At 42.7% G+C, this 27,636-nt stretch overlaps 1 protein-coding gene and 1 long non-coding RNA gene across 2 annotated transcripts in view; one reads left to right on the top strand and one right to left on the bottom strand.

Moving 5' to 3' along the window:
- The window catches only part of CFAP43 (cilia and flagella associated protein 43), a 106,358-nt gene that overhangs the window by 76,477 nt on the left and 2,245 nt on the right, over nucleotides 1–27,636 (bottom strand). Inside the window, exons 2-8 of the mRNA XM_004701290.2 lie at nucleotides 26,773–27,026; nucleotides 22,276–22,372; nucleotides 18,354–18,521; nucleotides 16,318–16,468; nucleotides 9,159–9,318; nucleotides 6,541–6,608; nucleotides 4,434–4,565 (exon numbers count right to left, since the gene is read on the bottom strand). Of these exons, the coding sequence (XP_004701347.1) occupies nucleotides 4,434–4,565; nucleotides 6,541–6,608; nucleotides 9,159–9,318; nucleotides 16,318–16,468; nucleotides 18,354–18,521; nucleotides 22,276–22,372; nucleotides 26,773–27,026 (1,030 nt within the window). The remainder of the gene's footprint in view (nucleotides 1–4,433; nucleotides 4,566–6,540; nucleotides 6,609–9,158; nucleotides 9,319–16,317; nucleotides 16,469–18,353; nucleotides 18,522–22,275; nucleotides 22,373–26,772; nucleotides 27,027–27,636) is intronic.
- Nucleotides 21,851–24,396, top strand: LOC123521808. Its single transcript, XR_006680148.1, has 3 exons — nucleotides 21,851–22,319; nucleotides 22,961–23,019; nucleotides 24,040–24,396. It is a non-coding gene; the product is annotated as an uncharacterized LOC123521808 (long non-coding RNA).

Raw genomic sequence — 27,636 nt, 5'->3', positions numbered from 1 at the left:
CTGGACCAATTAAAATTGTTAATCAAACAAATAATAAACAAAAATAAAATAAATGACAACAAAGGAAATTTGAGACAAATGGGGAAATATAGTGACGGGAGAAGTGAGTGGAAGAAGTGCGGATGGCTAATACTTTGTGCTGTGTTACCATATTAAAAGGTTTGAGGAAAAAAATAATCTTTTTTATCTTTCATTACATCAGGGGGTTGGCAAACATTTTTATAAAAGGCCAAATAGTAAACATGTCGGGTTTTTCAGTCTATAATTGTAGAGCAAAGATAGTTGTAGATGATACACAAATGCCTGGCTCTGTCTGTGCTACAATAAAACTTCGTTTATAAAATCAGGCACCAGCAACAGGCTGGTTTTTGTACATGGGGCTGTACTATCCTGACCCCTCCACTATATTGAAAGGAGCCCTGGTTTCATGATGGGTTAGGATTGCTAACCACAGGGGAAGTGGTTCATATCCACCAGCCACACTGCAGGAGAGAGAAGAGGCTGTCTGTTCCTGCAAAGACAATCTCAGAAACCTTATAGAGGGTCGATATAAGCGGTGTGAACAGAACAAAGGAATACTCCACGGGTTAAAACAAGAAAGGTGTGTGTATGGGGTTGTACCCTCTTACCATATGTATTCCATCTGTATCCAAACCAAACACACTGCTATCAAGTGGATTCTGACTCCTGGAGACCCATAGGACGGTAGAACTGCCTCTGTGGATTTCAGAAGCTGTAACTCAGCGGTTCTCAGCCTGTGGGTCGCGACCCCTTTGGGGATCAAACGGCCCTTTTACAGGGGTCACCCGATTCATAACAGTAGCATAATTGAAGTGATGAAGTAGCAATGAAAATAATTTTGTGGTTGGGGGTCACCACAACATGAACTGTATTAAAGGGTCGCAGCATTAGGAAGGTTGAGAACCACTGCTGTCACTCCTTAGGACAGTAGAAAGTCCCATTTTTTCTCCCCCCTAGCAGCTGGTGGTTTGGAAGTGCTGACCTTGTGGTTCATAGTCTAACATGTAACCACTATTCTACTAGGAATGCATCCTGAGCAACTAATCAGAAAAACTGGATTATAAGAAGAATGTGGCATCGGGATTGGAAGATGGCTTATTAACAACCTTTGATATGCAAAGGACACACTTCTGCTTGTGTCCAGGCTTGCAGGCTTCAGTACAGATCACCACTCAATGTAAAGAAAACCAAAATCCTCCCAACTAGATCGATACATAACTTCATGATAAACAGAGACAAGATTGAAGTTGTCAAGGATTTTGTCTTCCTTGAATCCACGTGCTCATGGAAGCCACAGTCAAGAGATCAAATGATGCATTGCATTGGGTAGACCTGCTGCACAAGACCTCTTTAAAGCATCGAAAAGCAATGTTGCTGCTTGGAGGACCAAAGTACCCCTGGCTCAGACCAGGCTCTTTTCAATCACATTGTATGCATATGAAAGCTGGACACGGAATAAGGAAGACCAAAGAAGAATTAGTGTGTTTGATTTATGGTGCTGGTGAAGAACAGTGGGAGTTCTCTCGCCTGCTAAAGAGCAAACCAGTCTGGTTTGGAGGCAATACAACCAGAATGCTCTTTAGAGACAAGGATGGTGAGACTTCGTCTCACATACGTAGGACATGTTGTCAGGAGAGCCCAGTCCCTAGAAAAGGCTTATCGTGCTTGGTACAGTAGAGGGGCAGAGAAAAAGAGAAGACTCTCGACAAGACGGACTGGCCCGGTGGCTGGAACAGGGCCCCAGTGTAAGAACCGCGGTGAGATTGGGCCGGGACCACGTGGTGTTCTGTACTGCTGTAGGTCATGTCGCCAGGAGTCCGAACTGCCTCGATGACACCAGTGAGGGGAAGCAGGAGGCTTGACTTCCTGGTTTCATACTTCAGGGAACATATTATCCCACTATTTCTGACCTAAATATTGCCACAGAGAAATCAGTTGGTACATCTAATTGAAATCCTTTTGAAGGAATCTATCTTTTCTTCTAACTGCTTTTAAAGAACAGAACAAAAAACGCCCTTTGTCTTGAGTTTAAAATGTTTACTTTGTTAAGTCCAAGAGTGTATTTCTTTTGACGTATCCTGTTTAGGACTCACGAGGCCGCTTGAATTGGTAGATCCATGTTCCTAATCAGTTCTGGACAGTATTGCCTCTTTCCACTCTTTTCTCTGCGGCTTCAACCAGATAGCTGTTAGAACTGTTCACTGTACCCGTCATGCTTGTACCCTCATTTCTATATTTCCCACACGTTTTCCTCTCTGGGCTGCATTCTATGTAACATCGGACTTGTCCTCCAATTATTTGCATTTCATGTGCTGGTGGACAAGTTCACTGGGTTTTTAAAGTCCTGTGAACAGATTTTTCTTCTTTTAGAAGCTCCATTTGAGTCCTCTTCACTTTGATTATGTTATTTTTTATATATATTTTTAATGTACCATAGATATTTTAAGTTTGTTGTTTGTTTACTAAAACAGTACAGTTTTTAATTGTGACAATGATCAGATCCAGAGTCTTCCTATATTTAGATTTATGTTTAGACAGGAAATATAAACTTTGTTTATAATCTCAATTTCATGTAAAATTTAGTCTAAAAAAAATTGGATCCAGCCAATATACACTAAGGGGGAGGTTAGTACAAAATGATCAAGACAGAGACGGACACTGGGAGGATTCGGAGGTAAAGGCAACAAAAGTAAACACCATTACACACACAGCTCTGCAGTGGCAGTAATCACAAGACTCCGTAAGCGGATGCAAACTGAATAGATGTGGAGAGGCACAAAGGACTGCACCCACAAGTACATGTAAGTGTGACAGAGGATATTTCTACATATGTATTTACAAGATACTGCAGATATATCCATGGATGTAGGAGAATACTCAGAGGTCTGGGAATTCAGGACCATCATCACAGGTGATATCAAGGGCAATTGGCCTGACATCATCCACCAAGACAATGTTTTACTGGGGTCTTAAATGCTTCTGAGCAGCCACCTAAGGTACAACTATTGGTCCCTCCCAGCCTGGAGCAAGGCAGACTGAATGAAATCAAAGAGACAAGGAGTCCAAAGGAACTACGGGGCCACACTCACCCCAACTTCATCCAGGCAGAAACCAGAACTAGATGGTGCTCAGCACCATTGCCAAATGCTCTGAAAAGGATTCACAATAAGAGGTCCTGGGTAGAGGGGAAGAAAAATGCACCACAAAATTCAAAATCATGAAGAAAAAAAACAACAACAGAATTACTGGTCTGGTAGAGGCTATTGACATACCTTCCCCTCTCTTAGCCCCCTCCTAGATTTTGGCCCTTGGATACCTTCAGGCCTGGAACTGAGCTCATTCCTGTGGCTCAACTGTCACCCAAACAGTCGACAAGCCTAAAAGGTGAGCGGGGACCCAGGGAGTGCACTTTCCTTCGAACAGGCAGCTGCACAGGATGGAAGGGCAGCATTCGCCTAGGGGTGGAGACCAGAAGCAGCCTTAGGCGGCTTCGGGACAGGAGAGCAGCATGAATGGAAACAGCAAACACAAGAGGACACGTAAGAACGCTATTCCATCGTGGGCATTCCGATCCACGTCACACACACACACACACACACACACACACACACACACACACACACAAAGTGTGAGCGGATGGTTGCAGAGAAAACCTATGTGCTCCGTAAACTTTTACCCAAAGCACACAAAAAATTTTAAATTGGCCTAACAGTATGAACTACTACTAATGTTGGCCTTTGAAGGTCATTTCATGAATGAGGAGTCCCCCCACTGAGCTAGGCATTTGTTTTCACTCTGCATTTACTCCCCCCGCCCCCCTCTTCTGTTATACACTCTGTATGTTCTTATAGTACCATGCTGGCCCCTAATCTGTCTGTTTGCGTGGGCTGACTCTACGCTGGACCCAAAGGTGGGCACGTGACTCAGACCTGGTTGATCAGCTCAGACCTGGTTGATCAGAATTCAGAATCCCTTGAATAAGGTGACTCAAGTCAGTCTCGTGAGTCAAACTTCCAAGACATTTGTTCCAGCTGGTATCTTCCCACCAAGAGGACAGAAATATGTGGAATGTGGAGCTGCAGGAGGGAAGGTCAGTTTGGTCATGGAGCCACAGAGAGAAGACGGAGCCAAGGGATGGAAGGAGGAGCCAAGGGATGGAAGGAAAACAAGGCCCGGTGGCACTGTGGCAGCCCAGATCCACTCATTGCCTTTCCGTCACATGCACAAAAACCAACCAACCAAGCAAAGTCCTTTTTACGTTGGAGTTTGTTTGCTTTCTTCTCTATTTGTACCCTAGAGCCCTGACGAGGAGAGTGCCATCCTGCGGTACATGGTACCTTCATTCATGTCAGACACTGAGGACCCTCATTTCAGCCAACAGTTGTATTCCAAGAACTTGCCACCAACCATACCTTCTGTGTTTGAATCAGCAACACTTTGTAATTGGGAGAAAACGTCAAATGCTCCACGGGCTCTTCCAGCTCCACAAAATTCTGCACTTTGTAACTTGAGTCTTTAATAATAAAAGAATACACAAAGCCATCCTAGAGACCGAAAACAATGAGAGAAATGCAGAAAATCAGTTTCAATCAATGCACAGAGCATGTTGTCCCCATTAGGTAAGCTAACACTTATATATGACCATGCTGCTGTTTATTTTTCAAATCCTCTGCTGGGCTCACATAATATAGAATGCCCTGCCTTCTCACTTTTAATTAGACCACTTTCAATCTTGTCTCTGGTCAAGCTTTAATTTTATCTCTTTCCTGATACATTTTTCAACGACTTAAAATTTTAATAATTTCTTTCTTTCAACTCCTGGAGCCTCTATCTTCTGTGTCAGGTTCCTCGTTTTCTAAGAGTGGAACACATGTAGCAGAGCTGGCTATTTCGACGATGGACAGCAATCTTCTTATTTCAAAGGACAACTCACCCTGGGGGTCATTCTTTAAGGAGTGAGGATGCCTGTAATTTCCTTTGTATTCTCCTTTCTTGTTCCTCACAGACCGTGCTGGGAACATGATAGATATTCGATAAAAATGGGTTGATTGGTTGGTGGTCAAATATTTTGGCTAATTTAACTACTCAAGAAGAATTTGAGTTAATTTTACTATTGTGAAGAGTCTTGAAGCCAAGTCATCTATTGTTTCTATAGCAGACCTCCTGATGTCGAAGAATAGGCCTTTGTGGAATGACTGAGTTCAGATGCTTGAAACCATGGTGACTTCACCACGCCCATCATGTGGAGAAGGCAGTCCACTGCAAGGTGTGGACAGGGGATTAAAGACAGAGTGCTGATGCCTGGGCTCTAGATTGCTTCTCCTTGGTGGAGATGCATCTCTCACCTGAAAGCCTTGCCTGCTTGCCCTCAGAGCCCGAGCTGTGACTTGTGGCGATGGAACAAGAAAGGCTAACAGTGGACTCCAGAGAGCCAATAGGCATGCGATTTTAATGTAGGTCTGCAGCTCCAAACCATGCTTATAGCGGCCTGGAAAAATAACTACCTCTGATCCCTTTTCATATTTTCTGAAGCTGTGCAGTGTAATGCATGAGAGCAGAGGCTTTGGCGTGTGACACAGCTGGGTCCAAGTCCCAGCTCCTCCACTTACTTGCTGGTGACCACTGTGGGCCTCCGATCCCTCACCTGTGCAAGGGAGAGATCTACAGTTCTTATGTGATGGGGCTTGATGGTGAGGACCAGTGAGAGAATCCAATAAAGCACTTACCATGGTGCCGGGCAAAAGCCAGTACAAGTCCCAGAAAATTCTAAACCCACTGCCACCCAGTCGATTCCAATTCATAGCTATTCTGTAGGACAGGGTAGAACTGCCCCTTTGGGTTCCTAAGGCTGTAAATCTTCTGGGAGCAGAAAGCCTCATCTTTCTTCTGTGGAGCAAGTGGTGGATTTGAACTGCTGACTTTGTGGTTAGCAGTCCAACATGGAGCCCACTACACCACCAGGGCTCCCCTAGCACAAGTAAATGGAGACAATTAACCCTCATTTTGAATAAGAACACTTAAACAATATTATGCATGTAGGCTACATGGGCATGCACAAGAGTCTAAACTCCAGCTGAGATGATAAGCCCCAAACTCATGGCTGACAACAAAAGGCTCATGATTAAGGGAACAAATAGGTATGGGATTGGGTAACAGATACAAGGTCTAAGGGAGGAGGTGAACTTTAAAATTATGCAAGGGGACTTCAAGAAGTTTATGGGGTGGGGGGAATGGAATTTCAAGATTTATGAAACATTTCCACAAATTTTTTGAAGCCCTCTTATATTTTTATTTGAAATAAGATAGGTACGTGATTGGTTCATTCTGCTGTTCTTCATACTTTTAATGTATCCTAAACTCTTCATAATTAAACATTTTTCAGTAGCATCCAAAAAAATATTATGCAACATCTGTACGAAACAGGCATCCCTAGACATAATTCATTATGCTAAACATCAACAAAAGGGAAATGCCTATTTTCTTAAAAACAAGTATGTTTAAAGAAAAAAAATACATTACTATTCCAGAAGCAAAGATGCCTTCCTTCTGATATACCAAGGTGACTGGGCTGATAATATTTCCTCTGCCTTTTAGGAAAGAAAAACAAAGTAAGTCAGGTGACAGCTAGTGGGTGAGTGCAGTCAGTCAAGTGCAGTCCAAAGCGAGCTCCCTCGGTCTCACTTTGCTGTATTGGGCCCTGAAGTTGATTCTGACTCAGAGTGAACCCAGATGGCACCGTAGAACTGGGCCATACTTTCTCTAGACTTGAATCCTCATGGGAGCATATCACCAGATCTTCTCCCCACAGAGGCAACTGGTAGGTTTGAACTGCCAACGTTTGGGTTAGAAGCTGAAAGCTTAACTGTTGAGTCAACGGGACTCCTCTTTTGCTCTCATTCGTTTCTTAGGAATCATTTACAAAACTCAGCTTGACATTAGAAAAGGTGCTATGATGCCTCCGCAAAATGGCTTAGCAAAGGTTGCTCATAGGGATCACGGGAGTGGTTTCAAGTTTGGTAGCATCGCTGCTGTGTAACCACCTCTAGAATTATATAGTAAATACGTTTTCTTTCAAGAGAGCACTGTCAGAGATTTTAAAACAGCAAAAACAAATCTATCTTGGAAGTCTCCATTTGTTGAAAGATGGAGACATTGTTCGAAGTCTCTCAATTGCTTTGGACATGTTATCAAGAGAGACTAGTCCCTGGAAAAGGACATCAGGCTTGATAAAGTAGAAGGGCATCAAAAAGGAGGGACCCCTCAGCGAACTGACCCAATGGCTGCAACAGTGGGTTCACACGTGGAGTCACTATGAGTCGGAACCAACTTGAGGGCACCTACAATCAATAACCAGGTGATTAAGTCCTCAATCGTGTAAGCTCCATTAGAAACGTGCTGGAGTTTGGAAAATAGAAACATCGGTTTATTAAGTCATTTTGCAAACACAGATAGGTGTCAGTTTACTCTGTTGTAATCCCTGGGGTTTGATTTTGGATCCAAAATATGAGACAGACACAGATGCCTCGTGAGAAAGTCAGGCACACTCATTGGCAATTGGAATAGCATGGTTCTAACAACTGGATGAGCCAAATGGAACTGCCCAGGGGCCCCCTACTATTCCTAAAGGCTGGGTGCAAATGGGGAAGACTTCATAAATGAGGAGCGTGTCACCAGGTGGACAAGAAGAGAAGGACATTCAAATGCCCAGCGACAGCATTTGGAGAGAGGAGGGGGATGACCTGACATTTGAAGAAGTTCCAGTTGGAGGAGCTGCAGAGGCAGGACAGAAGAGAGGTTTATTTGTTAGAGCGCTCTCCAGATTAGCATGGTGGATGCCAGATTATAGAGAGGGAATGCGAGTCTGAAGCACACGGGTTAAGAACAAAGACGAAAGGGAGACGGATGGGGGATGAAACTTCAAAGCCAATGGCCTCAATTTCATCAGTGAAGTACAATGACGAGTCGGGATGAGAGAGGGCATACAGCAGCGAAAGCTTTGGGAGGAAGTGGCACTTGAGCTGGGAACCAAAGGCTCTCTAAAAGTCCAGTGACAAAGGAATGAGCAAGGATGTATGTGTGTAACCTAATGGGAATCAATGAGTGCATAGGATCAGAGCACTCATATAGCATGTAGTAGGATATGGTGTTAATGGTATATATTGCGGGAGTGAGGTCAGGGTCAGATGATGGAGGCCATTGAAACAAAGGCAGAGAAGTCCTTGAATTACAAGCATAAAAATGAACTTGACAGAAAGCAGGGCAAGTTGGCAGTAATAAGATAGATCAAATGGAGACTGAAGGTCAGTGACATTAGTCTAATGTTGCTGCAGAAATGAGGATGTGTAATAAGGGCGATTGGAGTAGAGAATGCTTCGGATAGGTTTGTGGAGCTTGCCTGAGTGAAGCCGTCTCACTGAGCCTGTATCTCGCCCTTAGGTAGACACTGGCCCCTATGACCCAGGCCCAGCTATCACCACAGTTTATTGGATGGAAACAGATACCAGAAACTAAGGAAATTAGACCAGATTATCTTTGAAATTCTAAGCTAGAAACACAGCAGTTATTTTCAAGAAGGCAGCTAGATTTATAATGAAAAAAATCATATCATGAAGAAAAGAGTTGAAGGGGCCTGGTGTGGGTGAGTGGGTGGGGGCACACAGAAAACAGTCTTATTAGCTGATTAAACAGATCCGGTTCATATACAGGAAAGAATATAGCATAATTAACAACTTGGATTTCTTGGAAGTCATATTGCCTGGGCTCTGGTACCAGTTCCACTCTTTACTATTTATGTGAATTTTGGCATATTTCCTAACCTCTCAGTGCCCCCCCCCCCTTTCCTCATCTGTATCATGGAGATAAAAATAGTATTTTAACAGTGTTGTTTTGAGGATTATGTGAAATATGCTTATAAAGGGATAGCAGAATGCTTGGAACTCAATAATAATCAATAAGCATTAGCTAGCTATAAAGCATTCAGCGGATTTAGTAACTAATTAGATATAGAGTATGAAGGAGGAAGAATCAATGCTGGCTGTAAGGAGGAGGAAAGTGGCATCCAGAAATTTAACCTATAAATATGAAAAGCAACATGCATGGCTACCCCCCTGGAAATATGAAGCAGAGCAGTTTCTTACCCGTAGATGGTGGTTCTTCAATCTTATTCAGCACAGTCACCTTCAAAGTCTCTCCATTGATCATTAAAAGATAGCCCTCTTCACAGCCAATATACAAGTCATTAGTTGGAGTCCAGCAATGCATCGTTGGGTGAAGCAAAGGATGCAGATCATCCTTTGGCTTAAAGGCAAGATTAAAAGTCTTGTGTTAAGACAGTCACTATAGCGCAAGCATTAGAGAAATTGGAACCCCAATTTTTTAAAAGAAGCAAATGGACACAGATATTCTTCAGTCGATAATTGAACTTCTAGGAGTCCTGAAGGCCAACAGGTGGAAAATACCAGTCATTATCAAGAGGAGAGAAGGATGAGGTCTGCTCTCATAGAGCCGGACAGCTTCCCAAACCCCAGAGGGCAGTAGTTCTCCTCTGTCCAATCGGGTTCTATCAACTAAACGGCAGTGCATTTGGTTTGAGTAACTAAATGACCTCCTTACTCCATTTCTCTGCATTCTAATTCACCAAGAAAACATTCAGGCTTCTTCTATGGAGACAGATGGTCATGAATGTGTTGAGTAGTAATTTCTACACTATTTTAAAAAATCATTTTATTGGGGGCTTGTACAACTCTTATCAAAATCCATACATCCATCCCTTGTGTCAAGCACATTTGTACATTTCTTGCCATCATTATTCTCAAAACATTTGCTGTCTACTTGAGCCCTTGGTATCAGCTCTTCATTTTTTCCTCTCCCTCCTTGCTTCCCCCTCCCCCATGAACCCTTGATAATTTATAAATTATTATTTTGTCATATCTTACACCGTCTGATGTCTCCCTTCACCCACTTCTCCACTGTCCACCCCCCAGGGAGGAGGTTATATGTAGATTCTTGTAATCTGTTCCCCCTTTCTCCCTCACCTTCCCTACACCCTCCCGTTTGTTGTTGTTTTTATATACAACTCTTTAAAAATATAAAAATAATCCTTAGCTTGAGGCCATATAAAAATAGGCTATGATTTGGCTTATATATCATTTTGAAACAACATCAAAAACAACCATAAATATGTTGCAGGTATACATGTAAATATGTGTGTACATATAGGACTATTCAATCGGCATAATGCATGGGGCAAATCTGCCGCACAAGACCTCTTTAAGGTGTTAAAGAGCAATAATGTCACTCTGAGGACTAAGGGCCACCTGACCCATGCGATGGTATTTTTAATGGCTTTATATGCATTGGAAAGCTGGACAATGAATAAGGAAGACTGAAAAAGAAATGAAGAATTTGCATCATGTTGTTGCAAAGATATTGAAAGGGCCATATCTCCAGAAGAACACACAAATCTGTCTTGGAGGAATTTGAGCCGGAATGCTCCTGAAAATCGTGGCTGGTGAGACTCTGTCTTATGCACTTCAGACAGGTTATCAGAAGAGACCAGTCTAGAAAAAGACATTGTGCCTGGTAAAGTAGAGGAACAGCACAAAGGAAGAAGACACTTGACAAGATGGATTTACACTGTGGCTGCAACAGTGGATTCAAAGGTAACAACTGTGAGGATGGTGTAGGCGAGGGCAGAGTTTGTTCCATTGCATGTAGAGTCGTGATAAGTTGAATGTATTCTTATCTGTGCACCACACACGGGGGTGCGGTTACAGATACGTCTTAGACATAACCTAACCCTTTCTAGGCTTGGATCTCTGGGTTTTAAGATAAGGACATCTCAGTCAACTGGCATAATAGAGTTCATAAAGTTATCTCCTACATCCTAGCTTGGTGAGAAAGGTCACGGACTTGAAGCTTGGAGGAGCATCGAAGACACAGCTATTGGTTTCTATCCATCAGGACAGAAGAGAAAGAAGGAACCAAAGCACAAAGAAGAGACTAGGGTGCAGGACAAAGGCTACATAAGCCCTGGCCTCATCTGCACTGCCAACAGACAAATTAGACGGTACCCAGTTAGCACTACTGAACATTCTAATCAGGGCCACACAAGATGGCTAGAATGGAAGAAAAAAATGTGGAACAGAAGCTCAAATTCCTAAAAGTGGCAGCAGCAGCAGCAACAGCAGCAAGAACAAACAAGTCTAACTGAACTGGTTGAGTCATTCCCCTAAACCACTGCTCTGAGATATTCTTTGAATCTTGAACTAAAACTGACCCTGGAGGTCACCTTGTAGCTAAATAACAAATTAGCTCAAAAAAGAATCAAAGCCAACAGAAGTACTATGCTCCTTTAAAAAATCACCTCTATGAGATGAAACTGCCAATAATGACCTTACCAGAAATGTATAGTGTCTGCATACCACTGCTGACCACTCTGACCAAGACCACAATGTTCACCTTTTGTTTGGCATCCAGGTACTTTAACTACTGGGCCACCAGGAATCCTTCATTTAGGAAAGGTTTTCTGAGTCAAGGCAAAGCAGGTATGGGCCTGCAGAATAAGTATTTCTGCTAGATTATCAACTGATACAAGTTTGATGCATAATTGATATTGTCTCAGTAAATATTTACTGAATATTTATTGTATACCAGGCATTGTGCCAAGTCATTATATATCAGGCATTGTGCCAAGTCCTGATAGATCCCACTTCTCAACAGGATAATCACCTATTGAGGGGAGAAGCAGGATCAACACATATCAGAAAGCATTTGTAGTTTAGAGTGGAGGGGTGTTTGTGTGTGTGAGAATCGCGAATGAGGAAAAAGTGGTTCAGCTCAGTGGAGAGGAAGACGAGGGAGAAAGGAGGTGTGTCCTTTGGTCTGAATCTCAAAATGTGACTAAGAAAGCAGAGGAGAACTTGCCATGATACGTTTTTCAAGTGGATAGACTGACTTCAATTGTATCACGGGTCTATTTCATACTCTCATAAACTTACTTTGAAAAGTAATCATTGAATGACAATCTGGCCAACCAGTGAACTAAAAATAGGGTAAAACTACCCCAAAGGGTTAAACTCTGCTGATTATGGACATTTCTGTGCTGGTTGGCCAAGCTGTGACTCATAAGAAAAAGAATTATTCAACAACCATTATTCTTTAAAATCTTCCCGAGTTGTCTTGATGACATCTAACCTTTGAAGAGATACAGCCAGAATGCTTCTTAGAAGCTACATCGACGAGGCTTCATCTCATGTACTTTAGGTATGCTGTCCGGATAAACCGGTCCCTGGAGAAGGATATCGTGCTTGATACAATGGAAAGACAGAGAGAAAGAGGAAGGCTGTCGATGAGATGGATTGACACCATGGCTTCTAAAAATGGGTTCAAACACAATAATGTGAGGTTGGCATAGGACTGTGGAGTGTTTTATTCTGTTGTACATAAGGTTACTACGACTGGGACTGACAACAACACTTATCAAACAGCAGCCACCACTACCTTAGGCTATAAAGGGGCAGATTCTATTTGTTTTAGAAATGGGCACCAGACTCACTACAATTGAGTTGATGCTGACTCATAGCAACACTATAGGATAGAGTAGTATTGCCCCTGTGAATTTCCGAGACTCTAAGTCTTAAAGGGATTAGAAATCCCAGTCTTGCTCCTTACGAGTGGCTGGTTTCAAACTGCTGACCTCATGGCTAGCAGTCCGACTCATAACTATTACACCACCACACAAATTTTAAAAGCCACATTTCTGATTCTCACAATACCCAAGAATCTGGAAGTGAGGATGAGAACTTAGGCCTTTCCCGGCCTTTGTATGTGAAATTGGAATGATATGTGAGCTTTCTTACTTTAAGATGAACCTAAGCATATGCTTTTACTACTTTCATCAACAAATATAGTCTTATCATTTAAAAATGAATATCATATTATGTGTATAAATAATATTTCTCAGCGAGCTTTAAAAGGGAAGGTGCTGATAGTGTTTTACAGTATTTGTGGATAACATCGTCTCCTTCCTCCAGGCCTCTGGGACCCTACATCAAGCAGTTTGATCCCTTGGAGATCAAGCATGAAAACTCTGAGTCCAACTTAATTGTTTTAGGAAATGTAAGCACCTATGTTTTAGGGTACCTAACTTTAGAATATTGTAGTTAACAGCCATTGAGTCCATCCCAAGTTACGGCAATGCCAAGTAGAGTTTTCTATTTGGAAACTTCGGCGTTGTGGTTTTTTTTTTAAGTTGGTGGAAAAATTAAACTAGAGATTGAATTCATTTTCCTGAATCAAGTGCCTGCCCAGATATAATCCGCCTTTGATTTCCTCCATGTACTGCTGGAAGGACTCTGAGTAAGTGTCATGCGACTCCATCCTATTTTACGGCCTAAAATCTACCTTGAATGTTATCTACAGAGAAGTGGGGAGGGGGGAGGTTAACGTTTGAAATTTGGTAAAAGTCTAAATTTACAAATTTATATGGATATGATGCTGTGAATTCACTGGTGATTTCTTTGCTGTTGGGCCCAGGTCACGAGGCACGACTTTCAGGGAAGATACATTATTGAGACATTTGAGACCTATATTTGGCTGTGCCTTCCCTCATTGTACAGACATTAAGAAAGAGCTCTAGCCGTCTTCATCACATCATTTAACTAAGAAAAGGAAAATAATGAACTACTGGGAACATTTCTAACATGAAGGGAAAATGTAGGATCTATTTTGACTTCCTTTATAATTTAGAGATGTTCAACTACAACACTAAATATTTTAAAAATTGGCCACTCCACACGTAAGTTGTTTTTTGGGGTTTTTTTTTTTTTAAGGGTGGGAGTAGTAATTGCAGAGCATTTTGTTAAATGGCTAGGCTAATTGGCCAGAATGTTCCATGCTTCATGTAGGGCTCGACAAATTGATGCAAAATGTGAATGATCAGGGTTCCTGTCTAAAGTACTGCATAAAAGCAATAAAGATGGAGATGGTTGGAATTTGAGGGACCTTCTTAAAAATGAAAGGCATCCTGTTGGCACAGTAATTTGGCACTTGGCTTCTAACAGAGAGGTGGACAGTTTGACACCAGCAGCTGCCCCACAGTAGAAAGACGCGGTGGTCAGCTTCTGTAAAGATCCCCAGTGCCAGGATGAGCTTTCTCTTGAGGAGCCGCTGGTGGTTTAGAACCATCCATCTTTTCTATTGTTTTAACATTAACAATTTTATTGGCACATAATTCACATAGACAATGCAATAGTTAAAACCTATTAAAAGGAGTTGTGTAAACATCACCACAATCAATTTTGCACATTTTCTCCCTTTTTTTGGACTTGTTATTATTAGCTCCCTATTTCTCACCAACCTCCCTTCCCCAACCCCAAGAAACGATTAATCCAGTCACTGTCTCTCTAGATTTACCTATCCTAGGTTTCATATACAGCAAAGTGTATAAAAAGAAAAAGATGAGCAAACCAAAACCAGAACAACGAACTAAAATTTTGAAAAACCTCAGTTGAAAAGATAACAAAGATCAGCAGAGAGTAGCACAAATTTATAATGAGTCAAAAGGGAGAACACATGGTAAGTTGTTACAGTTTAATCTAACTAAATCTACATTGGTTCCCTTTCCGATGCACTCGATCTGATAGCAAGGTTGTTCTTCTCCCTGGTCAATGGGCAGAGGAATTTCACTGCAGGCTTATTTCAAGTGGGGACCCTGCAAAAGGGTTTTGTTTTTCCACTGGCAACCACAGCCTTCTGTAAACTGGGTGCTCTGAATTTACTCTCTAATACTGTTCCCTCCTCTGGTCTTGGATTTTACTGTTTACAGTCTTTGGATCACAGAAGCTGGTGTGCTTCTTCTGTGTAGACTTAGCAGTCACCTCACTTCCATGGCTGCTTGTTTTAAGATAAGCCTTTCAGATCCCACATGTTACTTTTTCTGATAGCCCGGCACCATCGACACCCTTTCTCTCCTGTTCCTCTCTCTCTCTCAGCTTCCACTATCCCATCTGTGAGGATGACTTGAATATCTATGTCTTAGGTCTTGCATTCTCCTTTCTAAAACCAGCCCACTTTGCCGGTTTGTGTCCATCATAGCTCTTGTACATTCCCCGCCCGCACCACCAGCAAGGAGGTACTGTGGAGTCCGTTTTGCATAGTGGCCCATGGACAACAGACCAACACATGGCCTGGTCCTGCTTCAGCTTCACAATCGTTGCTCTGTCTGAGCCTGTTGTTGTAACGGCGGTGTCGATCCACTTCAGTGGGTGTTTTCCTTTTAGGGCCGGCCCTCTGCTTTCCCAACTGTGAAGGTCTCTCGTGATGACATGTCCCAAGTATAAGAGTCAAAGTCTTGCTAGCCTCACTCCGGTAGAGTATTTGGCTGTACTTCTTCCTAATATATTTAATATTATTTGCTGACACCGTAATTCACAGGCATCCGTGCTTCTTCTTTTGTCTTCCTTAGTCATTCTCCAGATTGGGTCTCCTGCATCCGACGCCATGGAAAATGCTGTGACTTGGGTCAGGTGCACCTTAGTCTTCGATGCGGTAACCTTGCTTTTGAACACTTTTTAAAGGCCCTGAAAAAAAAAATTTTTTTTTAAAAAGGCCCTTTGCAGCATCTTTGCAGAAGATAAGACAATGTGTGATTTCTAGATGGCTGTTTCCATGGGTGCTGATTATGGATCCGAGTGCCCTAGAATCCTTGACAGTGTCCATCTTTTCTCCATGTTGCTTATTGGTCCAGTTGTGAGGATGTATGTTCGGATGTAACTCATCTCATCAATAAATGATTTACATCTTCTTAGATGAAGATTGTGTCATCTGCATAGCTCAGTGGGATGGTGGGCCCTCTCCCTGATGCTGCACTCTCTTTCGTAGCGTCCAGCTTGTGAGATCATGAGCTCAGCATACATGTTGCGTAAGGACGGCTGGTGAGGATACAGATCTGAAGTACACCTTTCCTGATTTGAAGCTGCACAGTTGCTCCTTGTTCTGTTTAAACATGGAACTGTTCCGTGGTCTAGTTGCAGTTCTTACCTGAGGCGAATTAAAAAGTGGATGCGACCCAAGTGGAAATTCACACCTGGGCTCCCCGTGTCTATTAGCAGTGTCGTCACCTTCCCAGTCGTCCAAGTTCAAAACTCCAGAGCCTTCACTGTTCACAGTCTCAATCCGTGTTCAGCCAAATCCCTCACGCCTGCCTGCTTCATGGATAGTTTATGAGGTCAAATGAGATGATACCCCCTCAACCTCAGGCTATTAGGAAAACAGGAAGAGATGCCAGGTAATTACCCTGAAAGTTTCTGCTTCTTCACCCACTAGCCCAGCGATAGCGGATATAGGGAGCACCGGTCCATAGATAAGATCCTTGGGCTTCGAGTGGGAGAAAATGATGTCTCTTTCAATCAGAAGGGACCCATCTTCTGTTGGTAGTTTTACTGACCTGTGGGAGAGACATCAGAAGAATAAGATTAGCGAATAGTAATCATTGGTGCCAGGAGCCCTGGTGGCACTGTGGGTTAGGCTGCTCAGAGAAAGGTTGGTGGTTCAAACCCACCAGCTGCGCCATGGGAGAAAGATGAGGTTGTCTGCTTCTATCTCAGAAACCTTACATCAAGTTGCTAGAGGAGGAAGGTTTATTAGCAATCTGTGACATGTAGATGATACAACCTTGCTTACTGAAAGGAGGAGGATTTGGAGCACTTGCTGATGAAGATCAAGGATTGCAGACTTCTGGATCACAACTCAATGTAAAAAACAAAAAAAGAACCAAAATCATCACCATTGATAAGTTTACATCACGATAAATGGAGAAATGGTCAAAGTTGACTGGGAATTTTGTCTTGTTTGGATCCGCAATCAATGCTCATGGAAGCAGCAGTTAAGAGATCAAAAGATGTGTTGCATTGGGTAAACCTGCTGCACAAGACCTCTTTAGAGTATTGAAAAGCAAGGATGTTACTTTGAGGACTAAGGTGTCCCTGACCCAAGACCCGGTATTTTCCATTGCCTCGTCTGCACGTGAAAGAAGTTGGACATGGAATAAAGCATCAAGGCATTTGAATTGTGGTGCTGGGAAGAAGACTGACAGTACCGTGGACTGCTAAAAGAACAAAACCAATGTGTCTTGGAGGAAGTAAGACCAGATTAGAGGCAAGAATGGTGAGACTTCATCTAACATGACATGTTTTCAGGAGTGACCAGTCCCTGGAGAAGGACGTCATGCTTGGTGTCGTGGGGCAGTGAAGAGGAGGAAGCCCTCAAGGAGACGGACTGACACCACGGCTGCAACAAGGGGCTCAGGCTAAGGGACGGTTGTGAGGAGGGCGCAGGACCAGGCAGTGTCTCCTTCTGTTGTGCGCAGGGTCACTGGGTTGGAACTGACTGGAAGGCACCTAACAACAACAACAACATGCATGCGACCACTGCATCTGGGTGGATACGTGGGTGGAGTGGTGATAGAGTGAAAAATTAGATTGTAAAAGATCACAAGAGGACAAGCAATGCACCGTTCTAAATTAAGACCCCAGGGATTTTCAAATCCTCAAAGTTACTACTAGAGTAACTATTTAGAATGAGGATTGTAAGCTCAAATGGAACAGGGTCTGGCAGGTAACAGGTAGCCAGGTGGCAGAGAACTCCTGAAGGAGGCAAGTGCTATGCAGCTCTAGTGAGAAGGTATATTAACATAGGAGAATTCTACTCCCCAAATTCCACAAGAACATCATGAGAAATCACTGACATTTTTCATGTTGACAGCTGCTTTTTAAAATCTGTTGGCTAGAGTCTGCTACCATCGTAATTTATGAGAGCCAGCATTTATCTTCAAACTTACTATTCATTGCCTTGTAACCCATAATATTAGAGAATGCATTGAGCCATGCATTAAATTAGACACAGTTTGATTTAAATGGATACCTCAAAGGACTCCACCCTCTGCAGCTGCCCCTTTGTTTTTTGATAAAGTGCAATGTCTGAGTCCCAACAGGTCTTATTTCTGAGGCACCAGGAAGGCACCATCATCATAGGAACAATAACTGTTCTCTGTAGACAACCAGCATGCCCAGCAAGAATAAGAGCGATCGAACTTTGGAAGATTAAACCAAGCTGACAGAAAGCTCTAGGAGGGGTTTGGAATTTAGGTAAAAGCCACTGGGAAATTCAGGCATCAAGAACCCTTCTGAAATCCAAACAAAGAATCCAATGTAATGATATAAACAGAAGTTATAATTCCAGATAGCCTGCATATAAAACCACGTAGGTCACCAAATGACGTTACCTCCATGCACATGACTACCGTTTAGCGATGGGGAAAGAAAGCCTCTTACTTTGCCGAGAAGTGGTGCACCTGGTTACTTCGCTCAACGGTCCATACGTTCACTGCACTGGAACTGGACAAACACAGCTGGTGCCAGTTCATAGGGTTAAAAGTCATCTGGTTCACATCCACACCAGGCTGTGACTGCTTGCACAGAATGACCTGGGAGTCCCAGTTCCTTAGAAGAAAACAGTAGTTGATCAAAAACACAATTGAAGTTTATCTCTTATCTTGTGAACATTGTCTAGAAACAATAGAACATTGTCTAGAAACAATAGACATGCTGAAGGTTTAAATACTTTTAATTTATATCACATGCAAATGGCACAACCTTGCTTCCTGAAAGTGAAGAAAACTCGAAGCATGGGCTGGGGAAGGTCAAGGGTTGCAGACTTCAGTATGGCTTAAAACTCAATATGAAGAAGATCAAAACCCTCACAACTGGACCAATAGGTGGTAACATCATGATAAATGGAGAGAGGGAGTTGTCAGTTTGTCTCATCTAGGACCATTCCCTGGCAAGTCACGAGGCTAAAGCCCATGCACATTTTATATCAAGACTTCGAGGAATCATCAGGTTTGCTCCCAAAGCTTGTGAACTGGAGGCGCTTCCTAGTTCTGTTCACATTACCACCACCACCACCACCACCACCATGTTGTTGGATCATCGCGGGGCTCCTCTGCTGCTCCGGAGGGGAGTTTTTGGTCCTCCTCACAGCAGTGCAAACTGTGGAGAGGATGCAGCTCAGGGAACACTGTCGTCAATCCATCTGCTCTGCCCTCCCCTGCTCTCGTCATCCCTGCACCACCCCCTTCCTACCACCACCATCTTTCCCTTCCCAGGGGCAGATTACTCAGTAGCAAGGGAGGCATGTGCTTCCTTGTGCTTGCTTACTAATCTGTACTGGAGAGTTTCGCGTGTTTTTCAACACATCAAAGATGTGCTTGTCTTATTAATCTGGGCTATCTGGCTCCAACCCAAACTTCCTAAATCCAAGTGGTTGTGAATGTTAGATGCTGGCAAAAATGGGGAGAGGAGTGCAGAGGAGAAGAGACCAGACAATGTCTGCCTGTAGTCTCAGTTCTGGCTCAGCCTATCAAAGACGCCCCTTTGGATGCCTTATACTTCTCCCCTCTAGATTGCAAACATACCCCAGGAGAGGTACATTTTATACCCGGCACCTAGTAGTGGATGAAGATGGAGTGAATTAAATCCACTGAGCAAAGTCAAATGCCCATAGGCACCAGGGGCCAGACCTAACCCAAGCCTGTTGCTGTTGGGTCAAAGTTCAAGTACAGGAATGCAAGTTCCTGAATGTAGAACCCAGGGCAGGGGTGGGCAAACTTTTTCCAGAAAGTGCTATAGAGTGAGCACAGAGTGTGAACAGGGCCATACACAACATGTAAGCAAATGACTACATCTATGTTTTCATAAAACTTTATTTTACAAAAGCAAGCAGCGGGTTGGACTTGACCTGTGAACCACAGTGTACCAGCTGCTCGAGGTGGCAGTAGCCATTGTGGGCATCTGAGATGAGCAGTTGCCACTAGGCCACAGCAGACCGTTGCCAGGAGGGAACACAAGCAGATAGATGGTTTGTGACATTTCTCCCAATTTGAAACATGTGCAGTGGCCTGTACAAGACACATCTGCAGCCTAGAATCGGTCTAAACGATCGTTCATTTTGATCTTCTGACTTTAGACAATAGGCAGACTTTCACTCAAAACATTCATAGGAATACTCTATTGAGGGAACACTGTTGTGCATCTTGAACCGAGGAGGGAGCTGAGGTTCATCCTCTCCAAAGCCGCACATACAGCTAGTAACTCAAGGAGCCAGGATTCGGACCTAAATAATGTTGGGCTCAAAAGTCTGCAAGCTTTCCACGTCACTGTTTTTAATATTCACCCCCTGCACTTGGGATTGGCAAGCAGAATCTTCTGTTTGAGGGACTCTCAGAACCTCTTATGTCCTGGTCTTCTCCCCCCAGCAGCCTCCTACTGAAAGCATGCATCGTGTACAAGTCTTGGCACAGTTGAGGATGCACTAATAGGAACAAAACTTCTCCAGAGCCCATACCTTCCCCGACGACACCTGTTCTCTCCCATGCCCATTCTAATGACGAGTGGGAAAGTCAAATTTTAAAAATGCTGATGTCCGTAAGCAGGTAAAGAATAAACAAACTGGTATATTCCGACCACCGAACAGAAGGGAGCAGTTGATAAATACAGCAGCATACTGAAATCTCAGAATAAGTGTGCTGCATGGAAGAAACCAGACAGACGGAAGTATGCACCTGTGTGCCACCATCTGTGTAAACAAACACGGAGTCGTCTGGAGTAATGGCAAGTAGCTCACTGGCTGCCTGGGCCCAGCAGAACGCTATGTTGACAGGCGGGAGGAATGAGGGGTGAGTATCTAGACCAGTGGTTCTCCACCTTCCTAATACCGCGCCTCTTTAATACAGTTCCTCATGTGGTGGTGACCCTGCAACCATAAAATCATTTTCGTTGCTATTTCATAACTGTCATTTTGCTACTGTTATGAATCAGGCAACCCCTGTAAAAGAGTTGTTTGACCTCCAAAGGGGTCACGACCCACAGATTGAGAACTGCTGGTAGAGGCAGTAAGGGCAGATGAAAAGGAATCAACACTTTGGGAATGATGGCTGTGTCTATCATCTTGACTGTGGTGGTGGTTTCATGGATGGATAGATAGATAGATAGATAGATAGATAGATAGATAGATAGATAGATAGATAGATAGATATCTCAAAACTTATAGAAATGTCTACTTCCTGTAGGAGCAGTTTTTTATGTTAACTGTATCTCAGTAAAGCTTAAGAACATCTCTGCACAAACAAAATCTGAATGGAGCTATGTTTTGTCTAGTTGTGTAAGAAGCATCCTTAATTACTTCTGAGCTCTTTTGTACTTCCCCTTCATAGGACAAATTTTCTCCCTCAAAACAACAACAACAAAACTCAGCTCCCTGCCTTCGAGTTGATGCCGACTCATACCGGCCCTACAGGACCAATTAGAACTGCCCCTGAGTTTCTGAGGCTGTAACCCCTTACTCGAGTAGAAAGTCCAGCCATGCTCCAGCTGAGTGGCTGGTGGTTTCAAACTGCTGGCCTTGTAGTTAGGAGCCCAACCACTAGGCCACCGGGGCTCCCCAGTTTTCTCCCTGGAGGGGTTTATAGTGTGGGCAGGAGACAGAGTGTACCTTTGAAGCTGGCCACTTGAAAACAATCAGCAAAGGTGATTGGGTCTTATCCCCAGGTATTTCCTATACAGCTGAATGTATCATCTTTTTAATGTCTCTAAAAAAGATTATAAGGATCCCTTGTGGCACTACTATTAAAATACTCAGTTGCTAACCCAAAGGGGGGTGGTTCGAATCCACCAGCACCTCTGCGGAAGAAAGATGTGGTGGTATGGCTTCCATAAAGATCTACCGCCTTGAAAACCCCACGGTACCCTTCTGCTCTGACCGATGGGGTTGCCATGAGTCAGAAATAACTCCAGGGCAGTGGATTTCACGGTTGGACTTTATGAATGAACCTTAAATTAAATTCAACATTTGTGGAAAACATGCAAGCAATTCACTCAAAGGTAGCACTTATTTTTTTAAAGATGAAACAATGTCTGCATAAATACATTCTTCGCTGGACATAGGAAAGATTATATAACACATTGATAAAAATGAAAACAGCAATGAATGAAGCTGGCATATTCTGCCCCCTAGTTGCCAAATTGTATGCCTAATCATGACAATTACATTAAGCTCCCGATGAGGACTTGTATTCCTCCCTCTCCTTCCTGTTTCACATTTTCATGGAGGTTTTCTTCTGTGAAGTCCGGCAGGAGAAGGTGAAAACGTGCCCGGTGAAGGATGCGATGAAGATGCAGCCGAGAGGCTACCACTTACCAGAGGGCCAGTTCATAGTCCGGGAGGGAGGAGTAGCTAGCCAGGTACGTGCCACAGTAGCTGAAGCTAAGTAACGTGTAGTCCAGAAGCACAGTGCCTAAAACAGAAACCCAGGAGAAGGATGCCGTTATCTTGTTGGGATGAAGGAAAGCCCTCCAGTGCACACTCCTTTTCCAGCACTTTCCCTGTGACTCACAGGGCTATGGCCCTTAGAACCAAAAAGCTACGAGCAAAGTGAAGGTCCGTTTTCAAGAAATAATTGGAGTGAAAGAAAACCACGAAGTCTTCATTTCTAGACTTCAGCATAGAACCATAGTACATGGAATCTTTCAGGTCCCGGCCTGATTGATTCTAATGGTCCCAGAGCAATGAAATAGTCTGTCAATATAAGAAACATTTTAATTAGAAAAGTTTCTCATGCAATTTAAAACATCTTGAATTGTAGCAATTCTAGGTGAGTCCCTTATTCCTATATACCTTAAGTCTTATCACTAAGCTCTTGGGACTTAATACGATCTCTTCCCATTGGTACCCATAGTCGAGGAAAGGCAACATCACTTTGAAAACTTAGCAACGCCATATTTAAATGCATCTTGGGGCTGTTAAGATGGGAAAGTGTCTGCCTGTGCATCCCTGTACACCGGCTCTGATTTTGCTTCTCCTTGAATCTTCTGTTTTTCCCCAGTGGTGTCCTTTTGCCTTCTCCTATGACTGTGTTTGATGGAGCCCTGCTGGCCCTCTCTGGTAAGCACTGGGCTGCTAACCACAAGGTTGGCAGTTCAAACCTACCGGCCTGTCCACGGGAGAAAGTGGAAATTATCTGTAAGGCCTTGGAAACCCTGAGTTAGAATCCACTTGATGGCACTGAGTTTGGTTTGGGATATCTGCTTTTGAGGCTTCCTCATTTGGTTGGGATCATTTTAGTGTCTTCCCTGCCCCCCTTTCTACCCTTTTTACTATAACCCCAAAGCTGAGGGTCAGTGAAAAAGAGGAAGACCCTCAATGAGATGGACACAGTTGCGGCTGAAACTTAACAACTGTGAGGATGGTGCGGGATCTGGCAGCGTCTCACTCAGTTGTCCCTAGGGCCGCTGAGGGCAGAGCTGACTTGGTGATATCTAACATCTTTCCATGGAAAGGTGAAATCTTCTCTTTGGGTTATAGGTCTTCATACATGATTTGTCTATCTTTAATCTACAGAAATTCCTCCCCATAATGAGAGATTATTAATGCCAGCTTTGAATTTGTTTCCAATTTAAAATACATATAGTTTTTAAAGAAAAAATATTTAAGCACAAGAAGAAAAAAATCCTTTGTAATCCCCCTACCAAATTTTTTCATGGTACTTTCTTATGGGTTTTTGTTTTAAAAAATATATCCATGCACATACACATATGTATTTTCTTCAGATGGAACTTGGTTTTTGTAGACATAGTATGTAAAATAGTATGAATATAAAATAATGTAGTATTGAATATAGTATTGAGTATAAAATCCATTTTAAAAGATAGAATTCAAATATTACACATAGTGGCACATCCTATTCTTTTATCTTCTATTGAGCATTTACTCATCCTCCTAATCTCTCAAAAATGTGATTTTTAATGTTTGCATAATGCCTCTGAATGGGTTACTTTAACTTATTTAAACACATTACTAGAGATGTAGGTTGTTTTCAATCTTTTCCTAGTATAAGCAACAGTGCATTCATATACTTAGCACATGAATCTTTGACCATATTCCTATTTCTGATTATTTTCTTAGGACTGAATTCTTTATGTTAAAAAAAAAACCAGGTATACTGGTCAAATACAATCAATATTTTATGGCAGAAAGAATCATGTGATATTCCCATCGTCACCAAGGAAGTGGTCACCAACTTCATTGCCCTCTGCTTAGCTCTCAGGACCTTCCGAAGAAACTTCATCCTGATGGGTAGGAAAGTCAGCAGCTTGACTGAAATCGCATTTGCTGTTGTTAATATTGAGGTGGAATTTTTGAAAGAAGAATTTAGTCATTTGTAGTTGTGTGATTTCTTCAAAAGTTTTTAAACTGCGGGTTGCATGGGATCACATAACTGAGTGTGTGTGTCGCTGTGGGGGCGGGGGTGTCCTCAAAAACTTTGGCAATAAGAAAAGGATTCCTAACTCGAAACGATTAAAGGTTGAGAATTAGACTTGTCATGAATCTGATATGTTTCTTGCCCGTGTTGCAAAATTCATTCTCAGGCAAAAATGGTCGAGAGTGGGAAAAGCTTAGACAGCCCTTTTCTCGGCAAGTCCTCGTTCCCGTGGCTCTGCGAGCTGTTTCCTAAGTGCCCTGAAAATACTGACTCCCCATAGTTATCCCAAATAGTCTTCCTAGCTTATTTTTGTCTTTTAGTTTTCAAGCTATTTTGAAGTTCCTAAGTTTAAAATGTTTAGATCATAAAATATCTCGATCTTTTAATTTGAAAATTCTTTTCTGCCTGTAAAATTCTTTCAATTCGATCTTATTTTCCTCTATTTTTGCTTTTTTGTCTCTTTTTAACTCTTCTTTTCCCCTGATATATGTAACATGATTATCTATTTGATGTTTTCACTCTTTTTTTGTTGTTGATGTTTTCACTCTTATGGTCAAATTTCCTCATACCGTTGTTGGATAATCCATACCCTCCTGACCTTGTGAGGGTGGGTAGGGGAGCTTCGTGCCTCTCAGAATAAGTTTTGATCTATTCTATCACCAGGCTTCAACTTCTCCACTCAGTTTGTGACACACACACACACACACACACACACACACACACACCGCCACCAATACCACACTTTCATTTTTTACCACCATGATGTTAAAAGCCCCTTTCCCTGCCCTTTCAAAGTGACTGCATTTTCAACTGCTCTTCCAGATGCCGTTTTGTTTGCTTTTACTTTTTGTGGTTTGAGTGAACATTTACAGAGCAAATGTTTTTGCCATCCAACAAGTTCTGTGTTTTCAGGTGACCTTGGGAATCGTTTTATTTAAGCATGCCCTGCTCTCAGTCCTATTTCTTCGAAGATTAAAAAGCAAACCGAACAGAACTCACTGCCACTGAGTCCATTCTCATGGCACAGCCACCCAAGTGGACAGGGTGGAACTGCCCCTGGGGGGTTCTGTGGCTGTGAATCTTCACAGGAGCACAAAGCCTCATCGTGCTCCCTCTGAGTGACCGGTGGGGTCTCCCTGCTGGCCAACATGGACCCCATTGTGCCACCAGGGCTCCTTCTCGTCTCCAGAGTGTCTAACTATCTCAAGCTGCTCATTGCGTGTTTCTTTCGAAAGCGTCATGGTCTTGAGCATCATTGGGTTCGTTCTAGTAGGTTCCGCTTTGTACTTCACTTGAATTTTTCGGTGGACCACATTCATGGTCTTTCCCATAACTATATGTATACATTTTCAGTTTTGTATTCTGTTGATACTAAATAATAGTGATAATAATCTATATGATTGATTAGTTATTCCTAGTTTGATCATGAATGCCTTTAGAGTTCGTTATCCAGTAGGAATGTGGTCTTCGGATTCGGGTACACAGGCTAAGTAACTAATCAGGGGAAACGTTATGGTCAAGTGTTGGTTGTAGTCTGTACAGAAAGCCTCTCACGTATGAATGGGTTATAGTTTTAAAAGTTGTTTTAATCTGCTGATAATATAGATGAATTTCCCTACCAATAAATAAGTTATAAAGTTTAGTGACATTCCCTGGCTTGTCTGCAAACACTTATTTAACCCATAAAGCTACAGAATGAAGGCCTGTTCAGTCCTTGCTAAGTGAGGAAGTTGTTAGGGGTCCTGGTACTTGTGCTCTATGCATTATTTTCCCATTTTTCATCACAGTCCTAACATTTAAGTATGACCATTATCCCCATTTCATTAAGGCTCAGAGATTTGTCTTCAGAAGTTATGCCAATGTCAATTAACCTGCATTTTCTGTAAATCACCAGAAAGGAACAAATGTGTACAGGTTTTCAAACTGAATTCAGTACTGTAAGAGAGTCTTCTAACCCACAGTTAAACGTGCATTTGAAGCACTGCACAGATCTTGTTATAACGCTGATAAAGAGTCAGTATCTAAGGGTAGAACTTAGACTGCACTTCTAACAAGCTTCCAGGTGGTGACAGTTTTTCGATAAGCAGATCACGCTTTGAACTCCAGCACACTTAATTAAATCCCCATCGATGATTTTGGTTCTTTCTTTAAAATGTGTAATTGTAAAAATCTTCATTTATATTACAGTGGTTCTCAACCTTCCTAATGCTGTGACCCTTTAATACAGTTCCTCATGCTGTGGTGACCCCCCCCAACCATACAATTATTTTCGTTGCTACTTTATGGATCAGGCGACCCCTGTGAAAGGGTCATTTGATCCCCAAAGCGGTTCTCAACTCACAGGTTGAGAACCACTGATTTATAAGAACTAGATTTCATCACATCAGATAAGAAAGCCCTTCAGTTATAGCAAGAGCAAGAGTCTAGAAGGATACCTTTTAATTTGGTCTTTCTTGTCAATCCAGGAAACTTGTATATGTGGATGGTGGGGTTATATTTCCGATCTGAAAAAGCTATAAGCTCATAGGGAATGTTCGTTGCCATGACGCCCACAATTCCGGTCACACACTGGAGAACTGTCTTTTCCTTAGTTTCCATATTAATGAATATGATATAATTCCCGGAAGGGTAACAAATGGTTTCATTGTTCACAAATTGAACATTCTGCTTAGGGTATCCTTGCACCCACCTTTTTTGTGAGGGGGGGGAAAAAGAGGTCACTATCAGCATAATACACTTTAGATACTTGTTTTGTTTTTTAACAAAGCAAACAAGAAGTCGTTCTAATCATCTTTGCCCACTTTCTTTCCAAAGTAACCTGCGAGATAAAAGAACACACAGTCCACAAGCAAATGTGGTGAAGAAAGCTGACGGTGCCCGGTTATCAAAAGATATAGTGTCTGGGGTCTTAAAGGCTTGAAAGTAAACAAGCAGCCATCTAGCTCAGAAGCAACAAAGCCCACATAGAAGAAGCACACCAGCCTGTGCGATCATGAGGTGTCGAAGGGATGAGGCATCAGACATCAAAGAACAAAAAATCATATCATTGTGAATGAGGGGAATGTGGAGTGGGGACCCAAAGGCCATCTGTAGGCAACTGGACATCCCCTTACGGAAGGGTCACGGGGAGGAGATGAGCCAGTCAGGGTGCAGTGTAGCAACATACAACTTTCTTCTAGTTCCTAAATGCTTCCTCTCCACCCATTATCATGATCCCAATTCTACCTTACAAATCTGGCTAGACCAGAGGATGTGCATTGGTACAGATAGGAACTGGAAACACAGGGAATCCAGGACAG

The sequence above is a fragment of the Echinops telfairi genome, unplaced genomic scaffold (assembly GCF_000313985.2).
Source record: "Echinops telfairi isolate 266 unplaced genomic scaffold, ASM31398v2 ScPeMD7_70;HRSCAF=299, whole genome shotgun sequence".
NCBI lineage: Eukaryota > Metazoa > Chordata > Mammalia > Afrosoricida > Tenrecidae > Echinops > Echinops telfairi.
The sequence above is the reverse complement of the archived record's forward strand: the minus strand, read 5'-3'. Positions and strand labels throughout refer to the sequence as shown.